The 11,593-nt window shown below is 41.8% G+C and overlaps 1 protein-coding gene across 3 annotated transcripts in view; it reads left to right on the top strand.

Annotated features, from left to right (window-relative positions):
• The window catches only part of SIN3A (SIN3 transcription regulator family member A), an 86,873-nt gene that overhangs the window by 13,124 nt on the left and 62,156 nt on the right, over positions 1–11,593 (top strand). For all 3 annotated transcript variants that reach the window (XM_012000402.1, XM_012000403.1, XM_012000401.1), the window contains exon 2: positions 9,416–9,637. In XM_012000402.1, coding sequence (XP_011855792.1) covers positions 9,449–9,637 — 189 coding nt within the window. In that variant the 5' untranslated portion in view covers positions 9,416–9,448. The remainder of the gene's footprint in view (positions 1–9,415; positions 9,638–11,593) is intronic.

Below are 11,593 nucleotides of genomic sequence, written 5' to 3'. Positions count from 1 at the left end.
GCCTCCCAAAGTGCTGGAATTACAGGTGTGAGCCACCACACCTGGCCTTATTTTTTATTTTTATTTTTATAGACTCAATGAGCATTATGGTATCAGAACAGCTGTAAAATTTTGAGTCAGAACAGTTTTACAGATCAAACTTGACAGTAAACCAAGAAAAGGATGAAAGGGGACCAGGCGTAAAAAAAGAGTTCTAAAAAACTCTAGGCCAGAGTGTCTGGCCAATGTGTAATGGTATAATGCAGGTTAAAGGTGTATCATATGCCGTAAAAGAAGCATTGATGGTCAGGTGCAGTGGCTCACGACTGTAATCCCAGCACTTTGGGAGGCTGAGGCGGGTGGATCACCTGAGGTCAGGAGCTCCAGACTAGCCTGGCCAACATGGTGAAACCTCATATCTACTAAAAATACAAAGATTAGCCAGGTGTGGTGGCAGGTGCCTGTAATTGCAGCTACTTGGGAGGCTGAGGCAGGAGAATCACGTAAACCTAGGAGGCAGAATTCCCAGTGAGCCAAGACCACACCATTGCACTCCAGTCTGGGCAACAAGAGTGAAACTTTGTCTTAAAAAAAAAAAGCATTGATGTCGTTCCATAACCAAGATGACTGTCCTGGACTACCTTAGTATAATTTGTCAAGCCACAGCCTAAGATAATCCCACCAAAGCTCACAAAAGATACATGACAAGGCCGGGAGCAGTGGCTCACGCCTGTAATCCCAGCACTTTGGGAGGGTGAGGCGGGCGTATCACGAGGTCAGGAGATTGAGACCATCCTGGCTAACACGGTAAAACCCCGTCTCTACTAAAAAAAAACACAAAAAACAATTAGCCGGGCGTGGTGGCAGGCACCTGTAGTCCCAGCTACTCAGGAGGCTGAGGCCGCAGAATGGTGTGAACCTGGGAGGTGGAGCTTGCAGTGAGCCAAGATTGCGCCACTGCACTCCAGCCTGGGCAACAGAGCAAGACTCTATCTAAAAAATAATATATATATATACACACACACACACACACACACACACACACACACGACAGTTGGGGTTGTGATTAGATTTAGGTTTCTCAACTTTGGCACACTGTTGACATTTGGGGCCAAATAATTTGTTGTGAGGAGACTGTCATGTGCATTGTAGGATGTTTGACAACATCCTTTTACAATACCTGTGAGATGTCAGTAGCACTCCATCCTCCTGAGTTGTGACAACCAAAAATGTCTTCCATCATTACTACATGTGCCCTGGGGAGGCAGAATCTCCCCTAGTTGAGGACCGCTGCATTAGAAGAATGTAAAAACTGAGTTCAAAGGAGGCTTGGATATTAGATCTAACGGTGTCTTTTGAGAAGAGCTGGTTGTTAATTTTGTGAAGTAATAATTCTAATCACTATAGGAAATCTAAATAGAGTGCCTTTCATTCTGTAATAGATTCTTTCTTAGCAGATTTTAAACCAGAGGTGGACTTTTGGACAAATTTTGAATTAGACTACTCAAATTTGCACTGGGTTGAAGTTACATTGACTTAATAACTTTGATAGAAGTTTGCTTTTGAAGAGAAACTTTCCATTATATCAAGGGTATGAATTTATAAAAAATAAGGAGTATGCATTTATTTATTTATTTATTTTATTTTTTGTTCTAAGAGTATGCATTTAAACAAACTGACTGGGATAGACTTTTGTTTTTTTTGAGACAGGGTCTTATTCCATCACCCATGCTGGAGTACAGTGGCATAATCACAGCTACCTATAGCCTCAACCTCCCAGGCTCAAGTGATCCTCCCACCTCAGCTTCCTAAGCAACAAGGACTACAGGCTCTCACTACCATGCCCAGCTAATTTTTAAATTTTTTTGTAGATATGGTGTCTCACTTTGTTGCCCAGGCTCATCTCAAACTCCTGGACTCAAGCAATCCTCCCACCACGGCCTCCCAAAGTGCTAGGGTTACATATGTGAGCCACTACACCCAGCATCCCACCCGTTTTTTGTTTGTTTGTTTTTGAGATGGAGTCTTGGTCTGTTGACCAGGCTAGAATGCAGTGAGCGATCTCGGCTCACTGCAACCTCCACACCCTGGGTTCAAGTGATTCTTGTGTCTCAGCCTCCTGAGTAGGTGAGGTTACAGGCACCCACAACCACACCCGGCTAATTTGTTTTTCGTATTTTAGTAAAGACAGGGTTTCACCATGTTGGCCAGACTGGTTTAGAACTCCTGACCTCAAGTGATCTGCCCGCCTCAGCCTCCCAAAGTGCTAGGATTACAGGTGTAAGCCACCATGCCCAGCCCCCACCTTTTAGTATAACACATGGCCAGGTGACTTTTAGGACCTGTAGTTGTTTTTTTGTGTGTGTGTGTTCGGGATCTTCCTCTGTCACTCAGGCTGGAGTGCAGTGGTGCAATCTTGGTTAATGTAACCTCCACCTGCTGGCCTCAAATGATCCTCTTCAGTCACCCAAAGTGCTAGGATTACAGGCACAAGCCACTGTGCCCGCCAGGTGACTTTTAAATGTTCTGCTGCCATTATTTAGTCTTCTCTCCATAGTTTCTGTACGTCAAAGTGCTGTTGTTTTTTTTCTTTTTATGTTTTCATAGACTAGACTTCCGATAGTACTGTAAACTCCAAATTTGAAACAGTTGGAGACCAACCATGTTGGCTAAAGCAGGACTTGACAATACTTTTGTGACTGACTTTGTGGTTCCATCGTTTGGTTTTCAAATATTTTATATTCTAGAATTATACTGTACCCCTCTGCAAGCGTGGTTTTATGATCTGTCCAGTGTTTCTACTTTAGATTGGTCATATATTCCAAGGAGGAAGAATTCAACCTCTTGCTCCTTTAGCTAGGTATGTGACCTTGAACAAGTTATTTGAGTATCAGTTTCCCTCAAAAGAAGAGGGTTCTGACTGGTCGCAGTGGCTCATGCCTATACTCCCAGCATTTTGGGAGGCCAAGGCAGGAGAATTGTTTGAGGCCAGGAGTTCGAGACCACCCTGGGCAGCATAGCGAGACCCTGTCTGTACAAAATACAAAAGTTAGCCAGATATGGTGGCGCTGCCTATGTCCCAGCTACTCGGGAGGCTGAGGTGGGAGGATTACTTGAGCCCAGGAGATTGGGGATGCAGTGAGCCATGATTGCACTGCTGCACTCCAGCCTGGTGGACATAATGGTATACTATTGCAAAAAAAAAAGAAAGGAGGGTTCTGGGACTGCCTATCTGACAGGATTCTTGCGAGGAGGATGTCAGCTGATAGCAGTCATATATGGAAGACTTGGCTGTTGTCAGGGAGGAAATCTCTGACTTAGTGCTGGACTTCTAACCCTCCGCACAGCGCCAGGTATGACGTATACACTTGCTAATTACTTGTGGGATGAATGACTTGGCAAAGATTGTAAATAACTATTGCCTATACGTCTAAACTTACTATAATATTTTAATTTCATGCTCTATACCCCTGTGTTCTAATTCATCTCTAATTTTCAAGATGTAGCTGATTATTTACCTTTATAGAGTCTTCCCAAGTGTACCTGTCTGTACCCCTTTCCCAATTTATAGTACTTATTTTTTCCACTCAGGAGCTGGTTTGTATTGTTGGCTTTTCTTCCTGTTTTTTTTTTTTTTTTCCCCCTAACCCTCAGAATCTGTGGATTTTTTTTTTCCAAGACTTTATCAAGAAAATTTCCAAATATACAACAAAGTTGATAGAATTTTAGTAAATATAATGAACACCCATATACACACTACCTAGATTTTACCATTATCATTTTTCTACTACTTGGTTTAACATATGCGTGTCCACCTATCCATCCCTCCATCAATGAATCTAATTTTTTGATGTATTTCAAAATAAATTGCAGACATTAGTATTCTTCATCTTAGTACTTGAGCATGTTTATCATTATCTAGAGTTTAATATTGTTTTTAGCATTTTTCTTTTTTGCCCAGGCTGGAGTGCAGTAGCAAGATTTCAGCTTACCTCAACCTCTGTCTCCTGGGCTCACATGATCCTCCCATCTCAGCCCCCTAAATAGCTGGGACTACAGGTGCATGCCACCATGCATGGCTAATTTTGTATTTTTTGTAGAGACAGTCTCGCTATGTTGTCCAGGCTGGTCTTGAACTCCGGTGCTTAAGAGATTCACCTGCTTCGGCCTCCCAAAGTACTGGGATTACAGGCACTTTGTGAGCCACTGTGCCTCGCTAGCATGTTTTTTTTTTTTTTTTTTTTTTTTTTTTTTTTTTTGAGACGGAGTCTCGGTGTCTCACTCTGTTGCCCAGGCTGGAATGCAGTGACATGATCACTGCTCACTACAACCTTGCAAACTCAACTTCTGAGGTCAAGCGATCCTTCCACCTCAGTCCGTGGAGTAGCTAGTACCATAGTTGTACACCACCATTTCCAGCTAAAATTTTTTTTTATTTTGTAGAGACAGGGTCATCCCATTGTTGCCCAGACTGGTCTCGAGCTCCTGGGCTCAAGCCATCCTTGAGCCTCAGCTTCCCAAAGTGTTGAGATTACAGGCATGAGTCACTGTGCCCAGCCACATTTTTCTTTCGATGCAAATATTGCATATAATAAAATGTACAAATCTTTAGTACGTTTTGTGTGTGTATACATACATGAGATCATGCTATATGTATTCCACAGCTTACTGTTTTCTTCTTTTTTTTTTTCTTTTTTTGGAACTGTAGTTTCACTCTTGTTACCCAGGCTGGAATGTGCAGTGGCACCGTCTTGGCTCACCTCAACCTCCACTTCCTGGGTTCAGCGATTCTCCTGCCTCAGCCTCCCGAGTAGCTGGGATTACAGGCATGCACCACCACGCCCAGCTAATGTTTGTGTGTTTTTAGTAGAGACAGGGTTTCTCCATGTAGGTCAGGTTGGTCTCGAACTCCCGACCTCAGGTGATCCACCCGCCTTGGCCTTCCAAAGTGCTGGAATTATAGGTGTAAGCCCCCGTATCCGACCTAGCCTGCTGTTTTCACTTAGTATGTCTTAGAGTTCATTCTTTGTACTTGTGGATAAACCCTGATCTTTCTGATTCCTACACAGTTTTGCATAATATGCATGATCACGTTTATTTAGCTATTGATATACGTTTAGATTTTCATACTTTGCTGCAATAAATATACTTGGCAGATGTGTAGGATAGAGACCTGAAAGTGGAAGTGCTAGTTTTAGTATTCCAAAATCTAGTATGTTTTAGCGTTCATTATTTATATTTGTGGATCAACTTTGATCTGATTCTTACATAGTTTTCCATAATACATGGAATGGGTATGCACATTTAAAATTTTAATAAATACCTACAAGTTGCCAACTAAATAGGCTGTACCAATTAAAGCCTCCTCCATCAGTGTTTCCCTGTATCCTTACCCACACTGCATCATTTTTTTTTTAAATTGCTTTGGAGTAGATTACTTTTTTTCCCCCCCGAGGCGGAGTTTTGCTCTTGTTGCCCAGGATGGAGTGCAATGGCGTGATCTCGGCTCACTGCAACCTCTGCCTTCCAGGTTCAAGCAATTCTCCTGCCTCAGCCTCTGGAGTAGCTGGGATGACAGGCATGCACCACCACACCCGGCTAATTTTATATTTTTAGTAGAGACGGAGTTTCTCCATGTTGATCAGGCTGGTCTCGAACTCCCGACCTCAGATGATCCGTTCACCTCGGCCAACCAAAGTGCTGGGATTGCAGGTGTGAGCCATGGTGCCCAGCCTTTTTTATTTATTTATTTATTTTGAGACTTAGTTCCGCTCTGTTGCCCAGGCTGGAGTGCAATGGCGTCATCTCAGCTCACTGCAACCTCCGCCTCCCAGGTTCAAGTGATTCTCATGTCTCAGCCTCTGAGTAGCTGGGATTACAGGCGCCCACCACCACACCCGGCTAATTTTTGTATTTTTAGTAGAGGGAGGGTTTCACCATGTTGGCCAGGATGGTCTTGAACTCCTGACCTCAAGTGATCTGCCCCCCTCGGCCTCCCAAAGTGCTGAGATTACAGGCATGAGCCACTGCGCCCGGCCTACTTTACACATTTTTTATTACTAGTGAGACTATGTATGGTTTCCCCAACTAGTTTTTATACTTTTAGAGGGCAAGGGCTGAAATCATCTATGGACTTCATATCTACTCACTAAGCATTTGCTTTTAATGAATGAATGCTACTGAAGCATTTCTGCTTTATTAGGTTTAGGCTGAAGAAGGATGAGTTAGCTAAGTGTGTGAAAGGTTAAAAACAGCTGAACTTGCTCCCTGCATGTGTACCTTAAATAAGTAAAGAGACTGACTCTTCCTTCATTTCTTCTCTTCTGTGAGAGGTAAGGTAGTGAAGTAGTTAAGAACCAGGCTCTGGAGACAGATTTCCTGGATTTATATCCCAGCTTTGCCTCTTACTAGCTGTGCAACCTTGGGCGGTTTACTTAATCTTTGTGTTTCAATTTCCTCATTCATAAATTAGAGAACACCTTGCTTTATAAGGTTGTTGTGAAGGATGATCAGGCCCTGAAACAAGGGGTATGATTAGAGTGGAAGCAATGTATTTGAGAGAGAGAGTTAGGAATAGAACTGTGAGTGGTAATTGTTAAAGAAATAAAGTATGGTTCAGAGAAAGTTCAGCCTCTGCAGTGTTGTAGAGGTGGTATGGAAAGCAAACTCTGGAGGTGGATGAAGTTAAGTACCATATGAAATCCCAGTCGCTTTATAAAACAAACGATATTTTAACAGCCAAAAGATAGGATATGATATCAGAATAGACCATAGTACTGTGATACTTAATCTATGAAAAGCTCACTTCTTCTTTTTCCTTATGGTTCATAAACCAGCATTTGGAAATCACTAATGTAGGCTGATCCCCTCCTTTTGCCCCTGTTTGAAAATAGGGCCAAAATTAGAAAGCTTCATGGTAGATAGAGTTTGGAGTAGAATCCAGTTCTTTTTTGTTTGTTTTTATTTTTTGCCCTCAAACATTCTCCCATCCGATAGAATCCAGTTCTTAAAAGGTACTCTGGTGTTTTTTCTATAGTCGTGCTGTGCTCTTCACATCTGATTTTGGCTTATTATTTATAAAGTTTTTTTTGTTGTTGTTGTTTTTTGAGACAGAGTTGCTCTGTCGCCCAGCCTGTAGTGTAGTGGTGCAATCTCGCTCACTGCAACCTCCTCCTCCCAGGTTCAAGCGATTCTCCTGCCTCAGCCTCCTGAGTAGCCGGGATTACAGGCACATGCCATCATGCCCGGCTAATTTTGTATTTTTAGTAGAAACAGGGTTTCACCATGTTGGCCTGGCTGGTCTCAAACTCCTGACCTCAGGTGATCCATCCACCACGGCCTCCCGAAGTGCTGAGATTACAGGTGTGAGCCACTGTGACCAGCCTATAAAGTTTTTTTTTTTAAACCCAGTGCTGCCCTATCATAACATTTCTATAATTGTTTTTTGTTTTTGTTTTGTTTTGAGACAGATTTGCAGTCTGTTGCCCAGGCTGGAGTGCAGCGGCGGGACCTCCACTCACTGCAGCCTCTGACTCCTGGATTCAAGCGATTCTCGTGCCTTAGCCTCCCAAGTAGCAGGGATTACAGATGTGCGCCATCACGCCTGGCTAATTTTCATATTTTTACTAGAGACACCATTTCACTGTGTTGGCCAGGCTGGTCCTGAACTCATGACCTTAGGTGATCTGCCTGCCTCAGCTTCCCAAAGTTCTAGGATTACAGGTGTGAGCCACTGCATCCAGCCTATAAAGTATTGACTTCATTTTTGGTTACAGAGGTTAGTCTCAGATGAGTTAAGCATCAGTTTTCAACCAACAGAACCCAAGACCAAACCACTGAAAGTCATGAACATATATAAGAAATAGCCAAAAAGACATTTTATTCTACCTATGATTAGACTCAGTTCCTCATCCCAAAGCACGTTGAGGTTTAGTGTTTGTAGTTGATTAGTGGCTCTTCAAATATCAAATAGCATGCATAAATCTATATTCTCAACCTCTTAATATCTCTAAAAGCTTTTGGAATACTAAGCTAAACATGCTGCTTCGTACCAGAAAAACCTAGGAAAGCATAACTAGCTAAGACATTTTAAATTACTTATCAGCAACTGTCAGAAACGTTCTCAACTCCATTTAACTGAGTTCCACATATTATCACACACAAAGCTGAGAGACTTAGTCTGAAGTTATATAGGCCACAGAGAGTGTATTTGTGGCTCGAGTTTACAGAAAGATAAAAGTGGCCAGCTTGCAAATTAATCAGTTGTGCTGCTGTGTCAGGTTCCCACTTAGGTGTGTGAAATGTGAGAAAAACCTGAGACAGGATTTCATATCTAAGGATTAGAGTGGCGGCCAGATTGAGGACTATCGTGAGGACAAAGAAAAGGTGAAACAGCCATGGAGAGTCCTTGTAAAGACTACTTTCCCTTCAGGGTTTGTGTGTTCCCAGAGGATAAAGAAAAGATCTTGGGTAGACTTAAGAATTAGGTAAAGATTATTATTATTTTTTAACGTACTTTACTTTAGATGAGGGGAGTGGTTTGCCAAATCTCCCACTATTACTGTAATTTTTATCTTCTTTCCATAGCAGTGGTGTCTTATTTAAGATATTTTTTGGGGACTGGAAAAGTGGTGGGGCCTTTTTTCTTTGGATGGCTGATGCATTCTTTCTCACTGATGGTGTGTTACGCTTGTGTTAGTGATACTGATGTGGAAAGACTCCGAAGACCCAAGTAGATTCCTGGGCCAAATGTTCATAGACTTTTTGTGTCCTGCAGGAAGGAAATTGTCTCCCACAGAGGTATTATTAAGCTAAGAGAATCTCTTCTTATAACTGTTAGAACCAGAAGAAAACTTAGGCGTGATCTGTTCCAACTTTCTTATTTTATAATTGGAGAAACAAATTCATATAGAACGGGGAACTTGTTGAAATTATATAGCATTTTAAACTGGCAAGTCTAGAATCTTTGTCTTCCCATTCCTGGCACAGTGTTCTTTCCATGATACCATTTTAATTGTTGAAACAAATTTTAAATTAGACCACAATTATAGTAGTAGGTTTTGAGAGGATTTAAGAAGTGCTTGAATATTTTTGCAGCGTGTGGATATGTAATTAATATTAGGAGTAATAGCACTGGAGGAGAAAACTAGAGAATAATGGGATAAAAGGTTGTGTTTGTATTTTTAAATTGGAGCCTATTTTTCAACTTCACAGTACCAAATTAATTAAAACTATGTTATTTAAATGTGTTTTTCATTTATAACTTGTTCACTGTGGTTGGGCAGTATGCCCACATACACTTAAACATCACTAAGATGAAACAGATGATCAGTTCTGGGAGTCAGGCTTTTACTAAACTTGGGCGACTGGTCCTAAGTTACATACATCATACTGGAGTGAGAATTGACTTGCATGCTATTGCTTTTGGTTTCTGCAGGTTTTGTAGTGCATCCCTGAGCATGAGCGCAGAATGAAGCGGCGTTTGGATGACCAGGAGTCACCGGTGTATGCAGCCCAGCAGCGTCGGATCCCTGGCAGCACAGAGGCTTTTCCTCACCAGCACCGGGTGCTTGCCCCTGCCCCTCCTGTGTATGAAGCAGTGTCTGAGACCATGCAGTCAGCCACGGGAATTCAGTACTCTGTAACACCCAGCTACCAGGTAAGCTGGAGCGAACCAAGGGACTAGAATGAGGGAGGAGGAATAGTGATTTTAGGCAGTTATAAAACATTTTTTTAATACTGTTAGATATTTAAAAATTGTTGAGAATGTGTAAAGTTAAAAAAAAAAATTGTGAACTCACCATACAAATTTATAAAAAAAAAAAGAATGTTGTCATGACCTTTGAAGTTCTCTGCATATCCCACTCTGCTCCCTTCTTTTCCCTCCCTTCAGAGGTAGCCACTAATCTAAACTTTGTATTTATCATTCCCTTGACTTTATTTACTTAAAAAAAAAACTAACATAATTGTTTAGTTTTGATATTTCTGAACTTTTATATAAATGGAAACATTTTCTTCTTTGACTCACTTTTTAAAAAAACTCACATTTTTATAGATCGCTGTAATTCTACCATTTTCACTCTAGTGTAAATTATATGCATATACTTAATTTATTTGTCAATTCTACCGTTGGACTATTGGGCTGTTTCCAGGTTTTTGCTTTTACAAAGGTGCTGCTGTGAACATTCTGATATTCTCTTAGTGCACTCATTGGCAATTCATGACAAAATAAGAAGCTTGTGCCAGAATTTAAATCAATGCACTTATTAAGACAGTTTTGCTATTTATTTTTTAAAAAGACAGGTGAATTAAACATCATTATAGTGAAATATGACTGACTCTTGGACAGTGTGGGAGTTGAGGCACTGACCGCCCCCCTCCCCCATGCAGTCAAAAATACATGTATAACTTTTTTCTTTTCTTTCTTTTTTTTTTTTTTTTTTGGAAATAGGGTCTTGCTCTGTGGCTCCTGCTGGAGTGCAGTGGTGTGATCATGACTCACTGCAGCCTCGAACTCCGGGGCTCAAGCAGTCCTCCCGTGCCCAGCCTCCCTAGTAGCTAGGACTAGGTGCGCACCACAAGCTATCCTCCCGCCTCAGCCTCCCAAAGAGCTGGGATTACAAGTCTGAGCCACTGTGTCCGGCCCATGTATAATTTTTGACTCCCCAAAACTTAAATACAAATAGCCTGTTGTTGTTCAGAAGCTTTACCGATAACATAAATGGTTGATTAACATGTATTTTGTATATTTGTCATATACTGTATTCTTAAAATAATCTAGAAGAAAGAAAATACTAAGAAAATCGTAAGGAAGAGAAAATATATCTACTGTTTATTAAGTGGAAGTGGATCATCATAAAGGTCTTCATCCTTGTCTTCACATTGAGTAGGCTGAGGAGGAGGGAGAAAGATGATGAAGGGTTAGTCTGGCCATCTCAGGGGTGGCAGAGGTGGGAGAAAATCCACGTGTAAGTGGACTTGTGTTGTTGCTGAGTGCAGTGGCTTGCACCCATAATCCCAACACTTGGGGAAGTTGGAAGCATGAGGATGGCCTGAGCCAAGGAGTTAGAGATCAGCTTGGGCAAGATAGCAAGCCCCATCTCTCCTAAAAATAAACAAAGATTAGCAGGGCGTAATGGTGCACACTTGTGTTCCCAGCTGCTTGGGATGCTGAGGTGGGAGGATCATTTGAGCCTGGGAGGTTGAGGCTCCAGTGAATATGCTACCGCACCCAGCATGAGTGACAGAGTGTGAACTTGTCTCAAAAAGAAAGAATTAATTAATTAATTTAAATAAATAAATAAAAAATTAGCCAGGCATAGTGATGTGCATCTGTAGTCCTAGCTACCTGGGAGACTGAGGTGAGAGGATTGCTCAAGCCCAGGAAGTCAAGGCTGCAGTGAGCTGTGATCAAGCAACTGTACTTCAGACTGGACAACAGTGCAAGACCCTGTCTCCTTAAAAACAAAACAAAAACTCGTGTTATTCAAGGGTCTGCCATAGCTGATTTACATTGTGGTGCAAACTCCTTACCCTGTTGCAAACCAGTCAGCAGGTTTGAGGACATACAGGAGTTTGTCAAGTACCTGTGAAAGGGATTGCTGTGTCACAGGGT

Source organism: Mandrillus leucophaeus, unplaced genomic scaffold (genome assembly GCF_000951045.1).
Source record: "Mandrillus leucophaeus isolate KB7577 unplaced genomic scaffold, Mleu.le_1.0 Scaffold628, whole genome shotgun sequence".
Classification (NCBI taxonomy): domain Eukaryota; kingdom Metazoa; phylum Chordata; class Mammalia; order Primates; family Cercopithecidae; genus Mandrillus; species Mandrillus leucophaeus.
The sequence above is the reverse complement of the archived record's forward strand: the minus strand, read 5'-3'. Positions and strand labels throughout refer to the sequence as shown.